Raw genomic sequence first — 23,569 nt, forward strand, 5'->3', positions numbered from 1 at the left:
TCCTCATCATCATATCTAATGCCCATGTGCTATATGACATGAAACCTTGTTCTTGAGGGTGTCTCCAAATTCACTTGTTAAAGGAAAAATGAGTCTGGTCTTGCACAAACGGGTTCCACAAACATCCCCCAACTCCCTCCCTATCCTCTAAGAAAAGGACTAGGAGGGAGACTGAAGGATGCAGAAAGGCAATTTCAGCCAGCACTCCACTGATCCAGGTTCAGATGAGCCTATGGCCACAACAAGAACAAAGGAAAATTAATCCTAAGGATTTTCTTGTATAACTGCATCAGGGGATTATTTTGTCATTTGATTAGGGCTATTTTCATTTCTAGCACACACAGAAAACTTCTACTCACAAAATCGAAGTCTCCATCAATGAATGAGCGTTGGAATTTTGGCTGGTTCTCAGCTGCGACCCCTCTAGATGGTGGTGGCTGGTGATGTGGATGGTGTGGCAAGTGGTTGGCTGGGTTGTTCATCTGTACCAACTGTCTCTGTAGGTCATTCTGGGAAGCAGATACTGGTGCCTGTAGTTCTGCTATATAAACCTTTCACTCTGATTACATATTTTTCACACTTTTCATACTGTACTTCCTCTAAACACCTTAATGAGGGTTTGGATATCATCTGAGCTGGAGAGGTTAGTTAAATCCTTCATTAACTCCTACAGTATGAGACATCTTTCTTGCACTGAAAAATAAATTGTTCAATGGCAAGAATTAATTTTAAAAATGCATCACCTAGTCATCTGGTTTGGGGATTGTGGTCACGACTTTCTTGAATGAATGGTTAAAGGATGAATGACTGATAAGAATGAGATTTAGGAACCTAAAGAGAAAAATAAGAACAAGGCTTAACAATTTCAAGAGTACTGATACCACAGAATTAAGGGTCTACTCTATATAGATTACAGTACTCATTGCAAATAGTACTATCCTTAGCTGAATATGTGCCTGAATGATGGTAACAGATCCACTTCTATGTGTACAGCACTGTGCTACAAGACCCTGTTCATTTCAATATCACGGGCAACTGGACACCATGCACTTAAATAAATAAACTTTAATCATCATCATCCTGAATCTTTTTTCTCACCTAGAGATGATGTGAGGTAGGATCTACAGACAAAGAATGAAAATGTATGAATGTAAAGGAATTGTCGGCAACACATCCAACGGAATAGGCCACACAATCATTCAAGCCATTGGAATCCTGAATCCATGGGAGTTTCAATGATTAAGTGTACCATTTTACTGGTTTTGTGCTGCTGATAACTCTCCCTCTCTCATACTTTGTCTCTGTTTCTGACAAAACTAAAAGCAGGACTCACAAAATTAGACGTAATTTGTAAAGAGAAGATTACATCTTAAGAACAGAATGCTGAAAATACTGTACACTGTATAAACAAACAGTTGCTGAGTAATCATGAACTGCAAGAAATTTCAATGCTTAGAAATCATTCCAAAAATCTATCAAGCTTGCTATGTTTACATATTTCATGCTAACCCAAAACAACACCACCAGCATAAAAACAAATGTCTGAAATCAACAGACATCACACATAAACTTGGTAAAATCAACATAAAGTGCCATCCCAACATCGCACAACACTAGAGATGTATTTTCTACTTACATTTTTCTCCTCTACATCTGCCTGCTGCATCGATGAATAACAAATATACAAATTACCAGTCAGCCAAGAATAGCATGAGTTTTTCATTACACAATAATGACACTTCTTATTAACAATTATGATCAAGTAAAATGTAAAGCATAGCTGCAATGTATGACCTGGCAGTACAGGTGCAGGCTGCTCTTGAGCCCCACATGGTGATGCTGTATTATTCCATGTTAATATTTCCTGCGTCTAGATTTAACACAATGAGATTTGAAGGTGGACAGGTTAGATTTAGTATCCATCAACCCCATCACTAATGAATATTATCACCTGAAGGTAGTAAGGCTGAAATAAAGAATGACATCAGAGTGAAGGGGTTAAGAGTGGCTACAATGCCAGAAAACTACAATATCAATATACTGTGTATATTATTAACTGTCAAACTTGTCAATAATGAAACAGGTGACTTACTTTGTCTAGTTCTTCTCTGTAACTGCAATAGCATTCAGGACAGTGGTCGGAACATTTTGGTAGTCAATGGCACACTATTTTCCTTTCCACAAGAAAACCTCTTGTCATACATAGGTAAAAATATTTCTCAACTGACCACTAAATGGCTACTGATGTATTTATTTTACTCTGGTTAATGTTTGGTAATTTTACCTGCTACATTGAACTTCCTGTGGTTCCAGTCAATTTTAATTACTGTATTAATTTGACTCTAACTTGGCCCACATTTTTGTCCTTCTGCAGCTTACTTTATGTAGGTCACTGGTAAAATAAGACAATACTGTGGCTCTAATCCCTACCATTGCAATCTTTGCGATTATCCTCATATTCTAGTGTTCAACTATTGTTACAATTTTGCATTCACAATGGAGAGAGAACAATTTTAGGCCAAGTTAGCATAAAAAGGATGTAGTATTTTACTTGCAATACTAGAAGCTGATGAAAGAAAACTATAACATCACCTCCCAAACCTCAAATTTTCTCACTAATTTCAAGCTCCTGAGGTTTACTGATAATTCAGCCAACCCTTGATCAATGCTCTTATTTCGCAAAACAGACCCTTGTTTTACGATGAACCATGAACCAGTATGCGATGAAACACTTGTACAATGACTAAAGAGTTTTTTTTTTTTTAAATACTGTACAATATTTTCGTCTTCTACAAAGCCTCACTGGTCGATGCAAAATTGCTATTTTCACTATATGACAACCAACATGCAACAACCATCCAACTGTACGAGTCATTTATTTGCTCCAAGATGGTCTCTGAACACTGTAACTATCGGGTGTTAGTGTCCATGATGGAACAAATGTGGTGTTGGAGTTCAAGCAGCAAGTGAAGTGCAGTGAAGTAAAATAACTACCAGTTTAGGTGATCTGGAAACAAGTTTTTAGATTTACTTTTGGTAGTAAGCAGCAAGTGAAATGGAGAAACAAGAAAAAACTACCAGTTTAGATGAGCTACAAATTTGTTTAGACTCTGTTGGGAGGGTGGCCCTTGGCCAAAACCGTATCCCCAATGAACCCACATTATAAATGACTTGCTATATGATCAATCGTTATATAATGGATTTTTTTTTCCCCCTCCCCAAATGCATCCTCACTATAAAACAAATGAGTGCTGTATTGTACTCCTCTTGTTTCATTCAGTCATAATCACTGCTCTAACAATCAAGTACCACACTTCTCTTGCTCCACCCAAATAAGCAGTCTGTCTCTCTTCATAACCAACTTTAAACCTACCTCTGTTTCGTTCCTACTCTAATTCCAGCTCATTTCATACTTGCACTCTACTGACAGTGGTTCTTTATCTATCTCACCTCAAGCTTCCAACTAACCCTCAACCTTACATCTTTCTTTTGCTGACACACTCTCCCTTCACAAGTTCTCTCATATCTCTACTTTCTCCCCAATCTTCCAGTTCACTCACCTCAAACTTGCGTCTCTCCTCTGCCGACAGCGGCTTGGGCTGTGGGTGTATGAGCGCCGTGGGAGAATAGATCATCGTGTTGTCCCCTGTCCCTGTTGTTCCCACTTTCTGCTCTTGCTGTTGATGTTGCTGCTGTGACTGCTTTTGGTTGTTCTGCTGCTGTAATTGTTGCTGGAGGTGTAGTTGCTGCTGCATGTTGGACTGTGCTTGTTGTAACTGCTGCTGTTGTTGTAGGATATGTTTTTCATCTAACGTCAACTGTAAGGGTGGAAGTTTGGAAAAAGGTTTGTTTATTCCACTTTGATCAAACCACCAATCAAAATATACAATAATATAACTACAGTAATAAAAACATTACAGATACACCAGGAACCTGGTGAGCAAAACAATCCCCAGAAAAAGTTATACTACAGCAATCATCAGGTTGTCTCAATCAGTACGGTAATTAAGTTAATTTTTTTTTTCTCTCTCTCTCTCTCACACACACACACACACACACACACACACACAATGATTAGGTTCGTAATCTGTCATTGCTCGAGTTCTCTGTTCTCAACATGAACAACCAGTACCAGAGAGATAAATGTTCTACAGACTAAATGTACCATACATGTGACTACTTTCACTCAACACACTAAGTCTTGTGCTACAGTATACTATAGCTAATTTAAAGGCAGTCATACAAGGCACTCCCAGTGGTCCCCTCATCCAAATACTGTAATTCAAATGAAGACATGTAGTTCAAAATTTAAATATTAACCAATATTAACAAGATGGACGAGATGTAACATAAAATGGAAGGTATATTCAACATGATGGTCAATTAACCTCCTTTCATAGCAGTAGGGGTAAGGGTTGCAGATTTCAAATTTCAGAATAAGAGATAGTGTTTCTTGTTTGTAAAAGAAAGAAAGAAAATCTATTATCCTAGGTAAACATTTTACTATAAGTCATGAAGAGTGAGAATTCACAAAAGAAGTACCATAATGAGTTCATGCAAAATAAAATTTTCACATGTTTTTCCCCTTCAACTGTTTCCCTCAAATTTTCAAATGATATTCTCTAGCATACCGTACTTAGTAACTGACTGTATAGGAACAGGGTACAGTTAGTCTTTTGCAAAGCTGTTTCATTATGAAGTTTTGATGACTTAACATCTTTCCAGGGATTAAAAGTTGATTCTGATTCATTATTGGCTGATTTAAATTTCTTATTATTATGTTTTGCATTTAACCTCAATAAAGAACCAGAAGCATGTTTAATTTACAGTTCTTTCACCTAAAAGTAACACACTTTCTGTACACATCCTAAACAGTGTGAGGACTGACTAGCATAAGACATGGAAGCTGGGACAATCTCATACTGTATATACTTGATCTCTAGCAACTCTATTAAATTAGAGTGTTCAATTCCAATACTAATGGAAGAGCAGTGTTACTGCCTTTCTTCTGGGGTACAGTATAAGAAAAGCAATCCTCACACAAATGGAATGGCTGCAGTGAGCACACGAGTTTAAATGCACAAACTATATATATATATATATATATATATATATAGACAGTAAGAAGCCTCTGTGGTACAGTGATAAAGTGTGCATTTTCGTACACAGAAGAACAAGGGTTTGCACCCCGCCAGGGTAATAAACTTTGGGAGCGTTCTTCAGGCCATGTACTGCTTTGGCAGACATAAGGGGTGCTGTGGTTGAACCAGTGTCGCATACTATAAAGTATGCTTGCACCCAGTCGGCTTGCGCAGGCCGATTACATTTGAATCACAGACTACACACACATCCAAAGCCACTCCAACACTACACTTACAAGCACTTCTCACCCTACATACAATCTCTACCAGAAAGCCTAAGCCACTTGGTATAGATACACTGGCTGTATCATCCCCACTTTGGTCGGGATAGGCCGGTCCTTCAGTGGACACTCAAACGGCTGATGAGATGAGATGAGATGAGATATATACAGTATGTACAGTATATAGTTAAACCGTGTACTGCGCAATTACTCTTTTTTTATTCCGCCCTGTGGTGGTGGTGCACAAGAAATGATTTTTTGTTGTTGTTGTTGTTTATTATAAACTTGAAGACAAACATCCAGGGCATCATCTGGTGTAAAAAAAAAAAAAAATAAAAAAAAAAAATAATAAAAATAAAAAAAAATCCGTCTTTGCATAGCGCCTTGAGTAAGTTTGTGTAGGGAAGTAGTGAAAAATTTTTTTTCTTTTTTTTTAGTTTTTGTGTAATATAAACTTGAAGATAAACATCCAGGGCATCATCTGATGAAAAAGAAAAAAAATCTCTCTCTCACTCTCTCCCCATCTTTGCAAAGTGGCGTGCGTAAGTTTGCGTAGGGGTGTAGTTAGTGGTGATGCACAACCACTGGAAGGTTAGCACAGCCTGAGCTGTGGCTTGCAACGCAACGCTACCCAGCCTATGCTGCAGCACACAATCAATGGGTTAATAGGTGGGACAAGGAAAGACAGTGCACCCTTTGCAGTGCCTCAAATTATCACCAGACATTAGAATCTGCTTGTTTCAAGCACATTTACAAATGATTTAAGATCACAGGTTATTGAATAATCCCAAAACACACTTTACTTTACTGTATTCTGAGATGGTTTATAATAAAAACCAAAACTGGCAAAAGTAAAACCATGAAAAGTGGGAATGACTGTAACAGCAACCCTCTCAACTCACAGGGTTTGAACAACTCTAGTTCTCTCACTAACAACAATTTTATTCAGCCATGTGAGCCATAGAAGCCTGAGTGTTAAGATACCTAATCCTTATGCTAATGGGCTGGCTGGAGTAAGCAAGCCCAAACAGACTGTCTTTCTTTGTGTGGTATGGTAAAGGGATGTATGGTAATCCTAATGCAAATGAAATGACTGGAGTGAATGCATCCAAGTAGATCGCCTTTGTGTGGTAAAGAGACCTGATCTTCGTGCAAATGGAATAGTTGGAGTGAAGACATCTGTGAGAACTATCTTTCTTTCTGTGTGGCAGTATCATGGGACCCATTCCTTCTTTCTGAGAGTGCAATTGTTGGAGTCAGCATACCTGAGTAGACTGTGAGGTGGGATGCTGCTGTGAGATGATAGGCCGCCCAGTGCCAACATAAGGCTGGGCAGCAGATGTGACAGGTTCATTGCTCTCTTTTACACCTTTACTCCGCGCCTGGGGGGACATACGGTAGGTTCTCATTATCATCATCATTATTATGCCGACCCTTTCTCCATCAAGAGATCTTCATTACACACTGCTTTTCTTTCAACATTCCTTTTTGCCATTAACCCACAGAATCTTATTATTACTGATATTTTTTTTTTACTGTTCTTGCTATCTCCAAATGATTTTATTCAGCTTAAGGCAGACTTCTAAACTGGAGAGGTTAGAAACAGCCTCATAAACTCCTTCAATGAAATGGTCTTTCCCAAACAGAATAAAACTCAATGTAATAATAAAGAAAGAAAGAAAAAAAACATTAAAGTATGTTATCTAATTCAAGAGATTAATGTTTACTGGCCATAAGAGGTGTTGCCTGCAAAAAGAATGAGTGTGTTACTCTCTCATTATTCCATTTCCGGAGGATTCGAGTAGCCAGTACCTTCAATTTTTGTGCTGTGTATCAAGCCAGGCAAATGCTGCCCTTCAAGTGGGTGGAAATAACATCCAAAGTTACATGTGTTGGTAGTGTAACTTGGACAGGCACATTTTTCTCAAAACTACAAAAATGCACGGTCGCCCTTGGGGACGGCAAAACTTTACATGATGTCAACACTTCCAAAACCACAAAAAGCCATATACTGTACAAATATTTAAGATGAAAAAGAACATGAAGAAAAAGTATGGTACAGGTATTCTGCTGATGACTGGTGAAAAAAGGGCTCCAATTGGCTCTTGAGTTAACAATATAATAAGCACTTGCTCCACACAGTCCAAGGAGAGGTTCTTAAGTACAGTATATACTGTTCTAATCTCTGCCCCATAAGTCTAAAACTGCCATCTTTCCATGTTGAAAGCTGAGTTCTAACAAGAGATTACCATTAGAATACTGTGTTAGCCATAAAGAAGTTTTTGAGGTAAAGATGTAGAGCTGTAGTACTGCCACTGAGCTACAGGATATATGCTGCAACATGACAAAAATCTACATCAAGTTACTTACCCTTTTCTCCTGCTCTTTCTTATCAAAGTAATCAAGGAAAAGTGGCCGATCCACTCTTTCACCAGGGGCTGTGTCGTGTCCTAGGGAGAGATAAACCAAACCAAGAGATCATTATGTAAAACATGATAGACATATGTTGTTTGTACTATGCATAATGCTGTACATGAAGAATTTTGTTACTCAAACACTAAGACATATGATATATGAAGAAAAAGCTATAACTTTCCACCACATTCAGTCATTTATGAAGCTAGTGGTGTCAATAGGAACTTATCGATGCCTAAAATACTTCAAAAACAATAAAAATGGCCTAAATAAATATATACGTAACTGTACATAAAGATACTGTATCTTTAGTTACTCACTTTTCATTGTGGAATCTTCATCATCTTCCTCTCCTTCATTATCTGAATTTATGACCATTGTACCAAGGTCAGTGCTAAGAGTGCCAGTATTGGTGATGCCTGGGATATTTTGTGATTCCCGTAATGTGGGAGAAGCCTTGAGGGTGTCGGACACTGCATCAAGAGGCGCTCTTAGGGTTCCATTATCATCTACTGGCTTCAGAGTGCCGCTGTCTTCTCGAGGATATCTTACCATTGTGCTACTGTCTATGTCATCATCATCCTATGGAGATTGAGTAGTGAGAAAGAAATTACAATGACATACATCATCATCTTGACGTCTCTCCCCCAAGTATGGGGTGAGGTAGGCTCCTGAAAACAAGGCAAGAGAAATTACAAAAGCAGAACTACCAATAGCATTCATTTACAAGTCAGTGGTATTAAAATATATAAACGAACTCTTAGAGACAGAATATCTGGAATGCTTCCAGTATGTGTAGCAAAATAGGGAAATAATATCTGTTCAAAAATTTTTGGAACCTATATGGCTAAATATGACTATAACATGATAAGTGGGGAATAATTTAAGGAAACTTGGAGTACAATGGATGCAATTTAATCACTTTAAATGTGGTTATGGTACTGAAAAAGTACGACAATAAATTACTGTAATAAGTGCTTCCTGAATGACAGACACTATAATGATTAAGGCCCGCTAAGTGTGGCTTTAACCCCTTCAAGCTATCAAACATTTTACAGTATATTCTTGCTATCCATAAAACTGTATTCAGCATTGGAGACTTCAGAACTGGAGAAGTTAGATATGCACATTATTTACCACTTCATTACAAGAAGTCACCCACAAGCTAAATAAAAGTATCAAGAAGTAGCAGGAATAAAATTAAAGCACATCATTGTACTGAGACAGTTGAAGGAAAAAGGGAAACGTTGTTGAGTGTATGAGCTACAACAAAATTCTGCTCTAGGGTTAAAAGATGCCAAACATACAAACAAGGCTTAAATACAAGTATTAGAAACAAATTTTATGTAACAACACATTAACTTATCTACATTACATATAAAATGGATACTGGTAAAGTTAATTCCTTGTCATGGCTTAAACTCTTTAAGCTACAAAAGTTAGTAGGGAATTGGGATGCAATTAGTAATAATGATCTTCCTTGGAAAACAAAAAACATGCAGTTCACTGTTGGGCAGACAATAAATGTTAAGAAAAAACAATAACATACAGTACAACATGCCTAATCTGACATACTCAAATGCTTAATATTACTCCAAAAAAATACTTAAGTTTAACCCCTTGAATCAGATGACATCTTTTATTAGTAAATTCTTGCTACTGCCAGATGATCTGATTTTGTTTAAAGAGATCTTTTGCACTGAAGGGGTAATTTAAGGCTGTCTATGACCTCTCCAGTTCAGAAAGTATCTCTCAAGTTGAATAACATCACTTGATGACAACAACAATAAAGTATATGATACCCTCTGCTTCAAGGGGTTAATCACACATCTGAGAATTCTGCTGAAACTGAAACTTTAAAGCCTTAAACAAATATTGTTAGTACAAAAAAAAGGTACAAGAAAGTTCAACCTAAGTAGGCAAAAACAAAAATACCAGTTATTCATTTGTGCACATCCACCCACACTGGCAAGCTTAAAACTGAAGTATGAGCAACAATATAAAGAACCAACTCTTGGAGGACAACATGCACACATACAAGTACTGTACACTGTGACCCATGGTCACTTGCCCATCCTGGTTGAAAAGCAAGTGTAATCCATGGATGTTTCAGCACAGCTCACCCTGCCAATGCACAGACACGCAACCTAATAAGTAATAAGCCTCAACTGCACATCAATGCATGGTGGGCTGTTGTGTAGAAACACTCTGTATTCAACTCGCTTTCCGATTATGGCAGGCAAGAAACCATGAACATCACTGCACATACTAAAGCTATATACAGCACAATATAAATTCTCTATCCTAGATTCATAGGAGAAAATATTAAGCCACAATTAACTACTAACAAAGTCAACAAGTGACCGTGCTTTCCCAAGACAGGATATATATACTTGTCAAACCACAACCAAACCACCAAGATGGCCGCCACAACAAACACAACCTCACCTCTGTGCTGGCAAGGTTGTGGTGGTGGTGGGTGGTGGACTGGTGGTGCATTTGGTTGTGTTGGTTATTTTTGTTATCCTGTTCTGCTTGAGCGTTGGTTGTTGGAAGTTGCAGCTGCGGAGACAGCTGCTGTGAGAACTGCGACGGGTCGAGGGTGAGGGTGGAGGCAAAGATGGAGAGGTCAGGTTGGAGGGTAAGTTAGAACAAAGTGAAGCTGGAAGATGTTCAGCAAGAATGGAATGGAATGTAATACAATACATGACGGTATTCAAAACATTGAAGAAACAAAAACAGTAAATAAAAAATAATGCCCAAAAGCTCTCAAAGTTACATGTACATGACTGAAAGGGGTGAGAGTTGGGGATTAAAACCCCCTTTCACTACTGACACACAGGAATGTAGTGACCTGCCCCCTCCCCCCAAAAAAAAGGTGGTTTAAGCAGCTTCATAGCTCAGATAAAGGATGAAAGACTGTACTTGGAACTTCCTTTATATTCTGGTTATATTCTTGACGAGAATGGACAACAATAGAGTGGTAAAAAAGGTATATCTGAGCGAATTTGACGGAGAGAGGAGGCGAGGTAGGCCAAGGAGAAGGTGGAGGGATATGATGGATGAGTGTGTGAGGGAGAGAGGTTTGGAAGTTGGTGAGGCTATGGAACTGACAAGAGATTGAGCTGGCTGGATGAATATTGTATGGAGAAGTACATGATCAGGGATTTGGCACCCCCTTTTCAATGTGACAGTGTTCGGATTGACTCTATCAGATACAATTATGTGAAACCAGAGTACGTGGTGAATGTGTTTGCCGTATTAGATAGAGCCAGGATTCCGGGGGCTTGAATGGTAAGTGAATGGAGGCGTGGCCCATTGGACTGGGCAACTTTGGGCTGTCTGGATGTTGCTACTCCTCACCCTGCCCTAGGGTAGGAAAGGAGGTCCAGATGATTATGATGATGATGATGATGATGATGATGATGATGATATTGGCATCTATGAGATTTAAGATGTGCTCTAAATCTTCCCACCCATTACAAACATGGGAATCAGGTTTGGGGTGACACTGATGATGTGATGCCATGATAAGCAGGGAATATAACACAGAGGAGATAGCTAGGAAAAGAAAGAGGTAATCAAGAAATGCTAGGAAAAGAAAGGGATAATCAAGAAACGCATGGGCTGAAACCAAGATATGAAAGGAACTGTGATGTGATTAGAGGGCAAGAATCATAAAGACCTAGCATCAGCAGAAAGGGGGAAAAAAAATGGTATGAACTAAAAAAATAAAATGTCCAAGTTTGAACAGAGAAAAAAAAGTAAAAGAACTCGTTTAAACAGAAAATCTAGAGGAACATGTATACAGAAACAAGTAAGGTATACACCAGGAGGGAGTAAAGAAACTGAGACAGGAGTAAAATAGGACACAAAGGGTGTGGAGGACAGCAAAAATGGGGAAGGAACAGGACAACCTAAAGAGGAAACAATCCAAAAAGGAGCTGCAGATAAACTGGGAGAGGAAGAGCAAAACAGCATTAAAAAAATAAAGGTGAGAGAGAGAGAGAGAGTGTACGGTACAAGATTCACATGTTTCTTGTATGCCCAACCTTTATAAAAATCCTCAATGTCCATCAAGTCAATTAGTTTCCCTCCACATTTTTAGCTTACACATGCATCATCATCCAACAACCTCAAACCAAATACTCCATAAGCTTTACTCTACTAGTCAAAACCACACGACCTTAGTTAACACATAGTAGATGAAGTTGATTCCACATTAAAAACTGTTTTACAATGTATGTGACTATAAAAAAGTCTGTCCTGAATGTTCTGTATAAAAAATTATGGCAAAAATGCAATGATATGTAAAAACACACGTGAAATTTCCTTCATCTATTTTGTATTAGAAAAAAACACAAGATGTAAATACCCTCCTGAGTCCTCCTGAGTCTACGACATCTTTTTTCATTTATTCTTGTTATCCCTTGATAATTTTATTCAGCTTAGGGCAGAATTTTCAAGAAGAGGGGTTAGATGTAGCATTAATAAAGCTCTCCAATATGATACACCCTTGTATGTCCAATAAAATCATCCGCTGGCAACAAGAATAAATGTCAAAGGATGTTACCCAGTTTCAAGGGGTCCCAATTATATGATGACCCACCACCAGCTACAGTACTATTATTAGAAAATAATACACACGTAAGTGAAACATGTTCTTCTATACCCAAAATAAATACCTATAATCAGTAACAGTTCTGGAACTATTCCACTATCTAAAACAATTTTTTTTTTTTTTCACTTCATCCATATACTGTATTTAACTCTTCTTCTATTTCCTCTAAATCTTTTATTTTCCATCTACCCTTATACCTCCCTTACTTAACTCTTACAAACCAGTTGCCTTTCTGCTGCTATAGGGCAACACAACAGTATGGCTATCCAACTACTAACAAAATTTTCACAATCTGCAAAATGCAGCAGCAATCCACTATGAAATGATAGCATGCACAGCTACTACAATACAAATCAAAACCCTTTATTCCCATGTTATTCTTCTTGTTTTCTTTTCTGTAGTTATCACGACTCATAATCCCTCCATGTAACTATCACCTCTACCCATCTTTTCTAATCACTAACTATAAAACGAAAACCTTCCCCAACGTTTCACAATACTGAACTAATGATAACAGTGATGGCAATTCCATGTTAACCCTCTCAGGAATGATGACGCAAATTGCATCATATCAAAGTTAAGCTGAAGAGTAACCGATGATGCAATTTGTGTCATTATTAGTTTTGGGCTGAAAAGATACCGATTAGGCAATTTTTGACAAAAATATTCACCAAAACTTAAAATTTAGCATGAAGTGTGTCAAACCTTGGTGAGTCATAGGGGAAAGTGCCTACTTCAAGGTCAACACTCTCCAACAGTCAGTGTCCTCATGGCTTTCAGTAGTGTGTGTGTGTGTGTGGGGGGGGGGTGCATACACAATTTTTGCCTATTTACTCGAAAAATATTGGTTGCATTGAAAATCTGAAAACACCACAGGAAAGCTTGTGAAATTCTGTGACTAGACATATACTTTGCTCTTGCACAGTGCTGGCAAAATTTTGCGCTAAGAGGTTTGGAAGCTATTTATACTCTGGAACTAATTTATTTTCACTCCATTTCGGTACATTTACTCATCAGTTTTGTGTGTTTTTATTACCTTAGTATACACATAAGCAATGATGATGGTATACAATTTATACCAATATAACCAATTTCCAGGGCAAATAAAATCCATGAGAATGTTTTCCTTGGTACATGGTCAAAGGCTGCCTTCACTCCATTCTCTCTGATCATGTCACAGAAACTTATCAAAAACTTATGGTTCCCATGAAGGTTAAGCCATTCATGACACATGAAGCTGAGGTTAATCTGCCCCGTCCCGACCGACTTTCCATCACTGACTCCCCCCAATCCCAACCAATTTTGGAAAAAATTTTTTTTTGGCTCAAACCTCCGCTTTTGGTGAGAAACATCGAAAATTCATAGAGAAATCGCTCACCTGAGGTTTAAAATACTCGATACAGCTATGGTCCTTTCACAGCAAGAAGTCCGTTCAGGGTGTGGCAGAATTTGGAATTCCCCCGAGTGCGACATTGCCAATTTGACCACCAATTATCGGATTATCACTCTGTCTCCCAACCTACCCCCATCACACCTGTTTCTCGCTCGCTCGCTCGCTCGCTCTCTCTATCTATCTATATATATATATATATATATATATATATATACATATATATTGTATATGTATTATTTATTTCCAATTTTTTTTCCACACCACTTATGAGGTAAAAGTCTAGGCGCGTTTTATTTTTAAGAGGTTTCCCCTGTAGGCCTAATCCTCTCTCTGATCTTTAATCATAATTTTCTTCGTCATCAGAACTTTCTGTTATATTGACGAGAGAGAGAGAGACAGGTGGGATGGCGGTAGGTGATAATCCGATAATTGGTGGTCAAATTGGCAACTCTACGGCGTAGCAAAAAAAGCACTGCCACGTGTCATAGAATTCATTCAAATCGTTGTTATAATTCTAAAAAGTGATACTCAATGTACTATATAGTTTCCTTTACTATATACAGAATATAAAAAACAATTTCAAATAGCACATAGATGGGAAATAAGAGAGAGAGAGGCATGTACTACGGCTGATTTGGCAGCATCGCTAGAGGTGATTCACCAGGTGGGCCCCACCCTGAACAGACTTCTTGTGGTGAAAGGACCACAGCAGTACTCCTTACCTTACTGGGTTTTCTATCAGGCTGGCTCCAAAGAAAACGAGTTCTATGGGAGGGTAACTATTCCACACCACTCATAAACGGTATTTATTTATTTATTTGTTATGAATTTATATGTAGTACGAGAGTATATTGGTTTTAAAACAGTAATATAGGCAATATAAGCATTATTTCACTCACTAACATATCAAAATACCTGACCTTTTTTGGCAAACATTACCTGATCATCATTTCTGACTGTTTCTTCCTCTAATGCTACGTAAACTTTGTCCTCCACATTGTCATCGATTGGGGAATCACTCTGGCTCTTAAAGTCTTTATTGGCCAGGTCACTGATAACAGGTGAATTGCTGAGACAATGGCGTGGGGGGGGTCATGCAGGGTAAGGCATTGTCTCTGCCTGGCATCTTGTAAAGGTGTCCCGTGTATACGTACCAAAAATCACGCGCGAAAATTGAAATCGTGCAAATTATGAACCTTGCAATTTTGCGACGTACTGGTACATCAATGGGACTAGCTGTGACAAAACGTTGCGACATACCCATACGTCAACGGGACGTCTCGGGTTAAGCTACCATAGTCCAGAACATATATGGGTAGGTGGCCAACCTACACCCCTCCTAGCACCTAAGTGATCGAAAAACCTAAGGTCACTTCTGAGAGTGTTCAACTTTGTGTGTTACACAAGGTCATCCAATCTGACATAAATTCTAACACCAGACCATGAGGCACCTCCTCAACACTGCATTCATTAAGCTTCTTTCTGTTTTCTCAATCCCTCTCTCTTTTTTTAACCATCTCTCTTCTCTTGCCATGCTGTACTTTCTCTAATCCTCTGTCTTAAACCCAACTTGTTACCTACCTACGTTCTTATTTAATACCTGATATGTAACCTATATCACACAACCTCTTTCACTAATCCCAGTTTCTTTCCCACTGTTCTATACCATTCCTTTCATCTACCTGTAATATACTTCTTTAACCCTTACATGTTATTCAGGCTAAAACTGAGGGATATTGCTCAACTGAGAGAATTCTTAGTAGATAAATATAGATGCTTTAACAATTACTCCCAAGTAATTTTTTCTGTTATTAGAACACAGAGGGATTATATTTAGGATAAACCAGATGATTCTGTACTGCTGAGAGAGGCAGTCATTGAGTTAAACACAACTTCTAGTCTCCTCTACCAACTATGTCTATGACCAAAACCCTCTTGTCTCAACTACCTAATCTTTAATCCTATCAGTATACTGACATTTTTCCTCCTACATTCCAAAATGATTGCTTCTGTGATGGTCTTGATTTAGTTCTGTTGATCAGAATTTCAACACTCTATTTCAGATACCTCTACTTACAACCCAATCTCTTCCTCTTTTCGACTGTATTAATTTTTCACTACCTAATCTCTCTTCCTATAAGCATCTCAACGTTTCTTTCACACATTCTCAACTAACCGATTCTGTGATAGTCTTGATCTGGTTTTGTCGATTAGAATTTTGGCTTTCTCTGATCTCCATAGCCTCCTCCAGCATGGTGCGCAGAATGGATGATGGTTGTGCCCCTCGGATGAATGGATGTTGTAACAGTTCGGTCGCTGTTGCTCGCTCTTCAGGATTTTTCACTAAGCATCTGTTGTATAGGAGAATAGAAGAAACTGTGATGGAGTATGCTGGGCTTCAAAGGAGGGTAAGTGGATAAATGTCATGATTTCTTTTTAAAAATCAATAAATAAAAATATCATACAGTACTGAATAAGTATAGCTATCGTGTCTGTTCACACCTGACAAACATAATACATAACATTTTTAGCTAAGCTGGTGGCCAACTATAGTAATTTTAGAGGGTAAATTCATTTTTCATTCAATCCAGTGTTGCCCCATGAGGAGAATCTGCCTAATAATCAAGAAGTACCATTCCTACTTTCTAATTAAGACTTGATGAATTTCATGCACCATGAGCTAATAGTACAGTCATTGCAGTAAGTCAGTTCCATCAGGTAAAAACAAGCTGGCTATAGAACTGTGCCAATGAGAGGTGGGTAAGTATACAGCTGGTCTAATTTTCAAGAACATTCCAGAACACAAAACACCACACTGACCAATCTGTGGCAATGAAGTAACATTAAAACATTTGAACACAAAGCTAAAGTCCAAAGGTTACATAATACTGTAATTCTATTTCTGCAAGCTTGTAAGGAAAACTCATTCTGCGAGCGTGTTGAGTGAAATGTTGCCTAAATCAGTTACCAGGAGAAGATGGTTCATGACACTCAAGGCACTCAAAGAACCTGCTAATATGCCAACAGATTCCCATATATTTGCAATAATACCAAGGAAGTTAGTACACTCTGCTTATTCAGTTAATTCATGAGTGTGAGGAAGACAATTTGATGCAGAGTAAACATCATTATAATCTAATCCTGTGTTGCCCCACAAGAAGCATAGGAACCCCGGGCTAGGCAAGTTGGTCCTGACATTTAAGATGAGAGTGACCAGCCTCACTCATCCCTGAGAGGCATTACTTGAGCTATAAACCCCAACCATCCCTTGGATATAAACCTGTACAGGCTCAATCTGATTGGAGTGCCTTTATTACCCACTAAACCACCAGGCACCATAATATTTGGTTATATGGTTACCACCAAGCATAGTTAATGGCTTCCTGGTGTACAGGAAACATCAACTTCAGTTAAAAAGTGAGATGACCATATGTGGTGAGGAATATCTTGTGTATCTATATCTGGATTTTTTTTTTTTAATGCTATCTGCAACTAGCATCAAGGTTGGTGATTTTTTTTTTTTTTTATACAAAAAATACAAAATCAATTATTTTTTTATTTATTTGATTTATTTGATTTTTTTTTTCTGTTTATAATATAGCTAATATTTCAAAAGCAGTATAATGAATACTGTTAACTTCATGTCCTATCTATCCACTGGTGGTTCAGGCTGAAAGCCACTGCCCAGAATCCATATACCGTACATACCTTTTCAAGTCCTGTCTGCACACTACTGGTTAAGGCTGAGTTGCCAGTGGTAATCAAGACAGTATATTCCAAAGCTGATTATATTACCACACACAAAAATCTTAAGCTATTATTATTATTATGACATGGCCTTAAGTGACCAAGCATAGCCTACCTAGTCTTATGGCTTTGCTTTTTGATTTATGGCTCATTATTTCAGATGTACAAATACATTCAATACTTAGTTACACAAATGTAAAAATATTTTTTCTGTCATACAATGCAGCAATTCCTAATGGCACCATTCTCCAAAAACTGCTAACTTAATGCTTAAGTATCTGAATAAATGAATGCCAACACAAAGTTATACACAACTTTTACAAACCTTCAGATTTTATTTTTACCTTTTGGATTTAAAAATCAATAAATAAATAAAAATATTTTTTAAGCAAAAAAAATCAATGGTTTGATCAATTTGATTTAATCAATGCCAACCCTAATTAGCATACAGCTTCAGAATCTCAAACTCATTGAAGTCTCTCATTATGACAGACAGCACATGCAAAGATGTTCTTTAGTGCCAAGTAGCACTGGTAGAAACTGCCTGGCATTGTATGGAATGCCTGTGGATGATTCATATTGTTTGGATGAATTAAACATTTTTACCAATTAATACCTCTTCAATCCACATACAAAGTTTTCCTTACTACCTCCAGACCATATTACTGTATTCAGTTTGAAAGAGTACCTCTGCAGTTAAAGACATGATGGATGCTATACCTAACACCTAACTACTGCAGTTAGTAACCTATCAAGAACTATATGACACCAATATTACTGAGAAATTTGGAACACAGAAACATTAAAGTTATTTTATATCTACACTGGCTCACCTGGACACAAAGTCTATAAATTCGGGTTGCCACTGGTCTGGTTCTCTAAAAGAAGGTGGAGGTTTGGTGGGGATCATAAATATGGCTCTCATAGGATGGATGTCCCCATATGGTGGTTTTCCTTCTGCCATTTCTAATGCCGTAATTCCTGCAATGAAAAGAGCATATGTAAATTACTTTCTCTTCCCTTGTTTCTGGATCCTACCTCACCCTATCCTTAGGTGGAAAAAAAGGTCAGGATGATGATGATGATGATGATGATGATAGGTTGGGGAAACAGTACTGATTTATGTGTGTGAGATCGATGTCGATTAAAAAGGGATGACTGAAAATTAAGAGGACCTGAGAAATAGAGATGCGATGTAAACATGACACATAGTTCTCCATTAATAACAAAGAGATGTGTGATAGAGAGATGGCAGACAGCTCTGCTTTAATGCTTTATTTTTCCTATTTCTTGATCTTGCCCACCCCAATGTTTTGTGGTTATGATGATGATGACGATGCTAACAGAGATTTGAATTGAATGAACTGAATAATACAAACTTCATTCATCATATTTAAGACTGACTGTGATTTAATAACTATGCTGAAGTTCTTCTCGCAAACGACAAAATTTACTCTGCGTAGAGAACTCTCTATGGATGAATATTTAAATTTCTGTCCCATCTTCATATGGTTTTGCTTATATAATCTAAGAAAATTTTGCTGGTAATTCCGAGTCAATGAATGTGTCAAGTCAGCAAAGAAGACAATATCATGGCACAATGGCCTACAACTAATGGTGGAGTATGGCACAAATGAGAGTCCCACTGACCTAAGCTCCAGATGTCTGCTACACAGTCATAGCCAATTTCCTGTATCACTTCTGGGGCCATCCAAAATGGTGTTCCAATCACAGTGTTCCTCTTTGCCATTGTGTCCTGCCCAAGGGGGAAGCATTAAGTTCACAATACATTCCATATTACAAGGCTATCTAATTTCTGAGGAGTGGGTCATGCTCAAAAGCTACTTATTTTGTTGTACTTCAACATTATTAGAGCTTGCTCCATGACATTACTGCCCAGACTCTGTACTGGATTAAGAGACTGGAGTCTCAAAAATGTTAATGATGACAGCCAATTAATATTGCCCCTTAAAGAGGTTAGGGGCATCTAAGGCAAAGCTACCAGTTGAGATCATCTATACCATAGCAGTATCACTGTATGCAGTGCTGTGACTGATTCTGTTAATATATACTGATAGAGTTCAAAAGGCAGAGTTCTGTGCATGGTTGGGGGGGGGGGAGATGAACTCTGACGCCTTTTCTAACAAGTGTATACTTACCGAGAGCTGTCCCGCAACTCCAAAGTCTGCTAATTTGGCATGTCCCTGAGTGTTTAGTAAAATATTCCCGGCTTTGATATCTCTGTGAATTTTTCGCCGCAAATGTAGGTACTCTAGCCCACGTAATGTGTCATGGACTACTGTGGCAATCTCTTCTTCCGTCAGCGTCTTCTTCCGGAGTCGCATAATGTCCGACACTGACCCCGCACCACAGTACTCCATGACAATCTGGTATGGAGACAGAGGACAGTGTTAGTGTGATAATCATGTCAATACACTACTCTCAGCAAAATATGCAGACTGTACTTCATCTAACCTCAATTTTATTGCCCCTTCTTTTCCGTCACCATTTCATAATATCTGTATGGTATTCTTCTTCATTCAAATCTTACACTGACCAACAAAACATCTCTCCATAACTCTTTCTGCATGATAAAGTTTAGAGTTAAACTCCCTAAATTATTATTATCACTGTCTATTCAACCTTCCTAACATTTCAGGTGTACTGTACTGTCAAAGTATAATTCGTGTGTGTGTGGGCATGTAATACCTAAAACAGTTTACACTGCACATGCTTTTCAGCATGTGTCCCTAGACTGCTGTTGGGAGCTCCCAGATTCAAGCACAGCCACTTCCAAATGATAAATGTTTTCTTTCCCCTGCCCTTCATGGATGCCCATGCCTGTCCCTCACCTTGATGAGGGATATGTACCAAAATATCACTTAATTTTTCATACAACTCGCAAATCAGCTTTACAGACAGCAATGGAACTTTATTAGTCAAATTTTCTGTAGCTTACCCTTAAGGGAAATGGATGGTTGTTGCTGATGAAGGTACATTTGTTTTTCTCAGATTTGTCTGATTTTTAAAAATGTTTTGTTACATTATATGAGCAATAACATCCCAAAGTTTGAATTGATTTGGTCAATTAGTTTTTACAGAAAAAAAATTATATATGCATAATACATATAAGAAAAGAGACGTGAGAAATGGGACACTAGGGGAAGAGCGTTCATCTGATCTCTATGATATTTGGTAGTTTTACCGTACTAATAAAACCCTCATTAATAAATTGCCCTATCAGCTTTACAATATTCTTCACCATCGCTGAACAAAAAAATTCCCCAAATGCCTATATATTAATCCCAAATTTTACCCCCTTTTTGCCATGTTCAAAAAAATAATTACAGTCATGTTTGTCAGTCTCTGAAAAAAATATAAGCACAAAATATTTCCCTTTCATTTCTCTTTTTGTAGGTATTTTGCTTTTTGTCTTACGTTGAAAACTAATGCAGTTAAATCACTCCAATGGACAGTAAGTTTAGTTCTGAGATATCACTCATTTTCTGTTTACTTGCAGTGTCTGTACAATTTGAAACACGATTAGAAACAATTTCAGTACTTTTTTCTTATTTTATGAGTTAGGATTAGGGATGGCTATGAAGGGGTAGAGGATGTTGGAGAAGACAAAGTTGAAGAAAAAGACGTAGATGGTTGGGAGTCATCAGGTGAGGGGGGGGGGGGGGTGGCGATGGTGGAGAAAGAACTGCTGCTTCAGACATGTTTTTCTTCCCTCGAAATGGCGTCAAATACTTCTCTACTGCTTTCTAACGCTGCAGCAGCTTCTTAGACAGTCACCCCATCTTCAAAAAGTGTCCCAAAACGATGAGAAATGGCCAAGATTGGCGCAGACTGAGAACAGGTTGAGACCGAGGCTGGCATGTCTCACCCCTCCCAGTGTCATAGCATCTCTGTCGTTTCCCGCCTCGCTGCCACCCCCCACACACACACACACACACTCCCACTGCCAGACGTATGACATAATTTTTGCAGAAAAAAGGGGAAAAAATCTGAAAAAAGGTGTTCATACTATACATTGCATAGAAAATGGAGATTTCTACAGGTAAGTGACCTCAAAATTGGAATTACAAAATAATTTTTTTGAAGGGGAAAGAATTGTCATACAGATGCCAAATTTTTACAGAAATGAGTGATCCTCAGAGCTATCTTATGGGATAACTTTTGCAAAATGCCTTTGTCAGTCGAAAATCAATCCCTGCTGGCGTCCACTCCCCTAATACACTGTAGCAAACAGTAATTCCAATTAAGCAGCTTATAACAAGGACTTATTGTATTTATCTTCCTAACCCAATTTCTATCTATCTATCTATCTATCGCCAGACGCCTCAATCCCGTTTGGGGTGGCCACAAACAAATCGCCTCCAAGTCGCCCTGTCCCCCGCCATTTCACTACCCTGCTCCCAACTCACACCCCCCTCTCTCATATACCTCTCCACCCCATCCCTCCATCTCATCCTCGGTCTCCCCCTCCCTCTTCCACCCTCCACCTCGCTCACATACACTCTCTTCGTCAGTCTTTCACCCTCCATCCTCTCCACATGGCCAAACCACCTCAGTGTGTTCCTCACAACGCTTCCTATCACATCCACATCAACACCACAACGCTCCTTTATATCCTCATTCGTCAGCCTGTCTCTCCACGTGACTCCACAAGCTCCTCTTAAATAACTCATTTCCACTGCTCTCACTCTTGACTTGTGTCCTTCCAACAACGTCCAAGCTTCACTTCCGTACGTTAGAGTTGGTATCACAATACTGTCATGTAGTAACTTTTTTACTTCCATGCTCACTTCCCTGTTTCTTATCACTGCTTTCAAGGAACCAGCAACCTTTCTTCCCTGCTGTACCCTTTCAAGCACTTCACCCTCCAAACCTCCATCCTTACTCATCACACTACCCAAATACTTAAACGTACTCACATTTTCCAATTCCTCACCATCCAACCTCGCTATACATTCACTGACTTCACCTCTCTCAAAGACCATCACTTTACTCTTCCCTACATTCACCTTTAGGTTCCGTTTCTTACACACTCTCTCAAACTCATCCACCAAGCCTTGCAGCTCCCCTTCATCTTCACTCAACAACACAGTATCATCTGCAAACAACAGTACAGGGAGTTTCCAAACACTATCCTCTCTCACCAGGGCCACTCCAACATCCACTACCCTACCTTGTACCTCTTTTATTACCCCATCCATGTACAGATTGAACAACCATGGAGACATGACACATCCGTTTCAAACCAACTTTCAAAGAGAAAAATTCACTTAGTTCACCATCCACACGCACTGCAGCCTTAGCACCATCATACATACTCTTCACAGCATTCAACAACTTCCCATCTACTCCATATATTCTTAACACTTTCCACAATCCTTGTCTATCCACCCTGTCATATGCTTTTTCCAAATCCATGAAAGCCGCATACAACTTCTTTCCCTTCTCTAGAAACTTTTCCACTAAAGATCTAAGAATGAATATCTGATCTACACAACCTCTTCCCTTCCTAAAGCCTCCCTGTTCTTCTCCAACTAATTTCTCTGTTCTTTCTCTAACTCTGTCTATAAGTATCCTACCATACACTTTTCCTATTATACTAAGAAGACAAATGCCCCTATGATTACCACACACTTCTTTTTCCCCTTTTCCTTTGTACAAGGGAATAATTATACCTGACTTCCAATCCTCCGGGACTCTACCTTCCTCCCAGGCCAATCTGCACATCTTCCACATCCATTCTACTACTATCTCTCCCCCATGCTTCAGCATCTCACCACACACTCCATCAATTCCTGGGGCTTTCCCGATTTAACTTTCTTCATTGCTTCCACAACCTCTATCCTACTGATTTCTACCTGTCTTCTCACCTCCCTCCTTCTCCCAGCCATTCCCCAGCCACTTATACTACGCATTACTTCCATCCTCTACGTTCAACAATTCCTTGAAGTGTTCTCTCCATCTGCTCACTTTTTCTCCCTTCTCCACTAATAATCTACCATGTTTATCT

At 38.6% G+C, this 23,569-nt stretch overlaps 1 protein-coding gene across 1 annotated transcript in view; it reads right to left on the reverse strand.

Moving 5' to 3' along the window:
* Positions 1-23,569, reverse strand: part of hpo (serine/threonine-protein kinase hippo) — an 83,792-nt gene that overhangs the window by 4,464 nt on the left and 55,759 nt on the right. The window contains exons 5-15 of the mRNA XM_080275063.1: positions 19,698-19,925; positions 19,189-19,294; positions 18,372-18,519; positions 15,968-16,142; positions 10,226-10,354; positions 8,098-8,359; positions 7,733-7,812; positions 6,628-6,744; positions 3,561-3,818; positions 1,637-1,660; positions 360-509 (exon numbers count right to left, since the gene is read on the reverse strand). Coding sequence (XP_080131189.1) covers positions 360-509; positions 1,637-1,660; positions 3,561-3,818; positions 6,628-6,744; positions 7,733-7,812; positions 8,098-8,359; positions 10,226-10,354; positions 15,968-16,142; positions 18,372-18,519; positions 19,189-19,294; positions 19,698-19,925 — 1,677 coding nt within the window. The remainder of the gene's footprint in view (positions 1-359; positions 510-1,636; positions 1,661-3,560; positions 3,819-6,627; positions 6,745-7,732; positions 7,813-8,097; positions 8,360-10,225; positions 10,355-15,967; positions 16,143-18,371; positions 18,520-19,188; positions 19,295-19,697; positions 19,926-23,569) is intronic.

Source organism: Coenobita brevimanus, chromosome 60 (assembly GCF_032717465.1).
Source record: "Coenobita brevimanus isolate Jiangsu-jjx chromosome 60, ASM3271746v2, whole genome shotgun sequence".
Taxonomy (NCBI): Eukaryota; Metazoa; Arthropoda; class Malacostraca; order Decapoda; family Coenobitidae; genus Coenobita; species Coenobita brevimanus.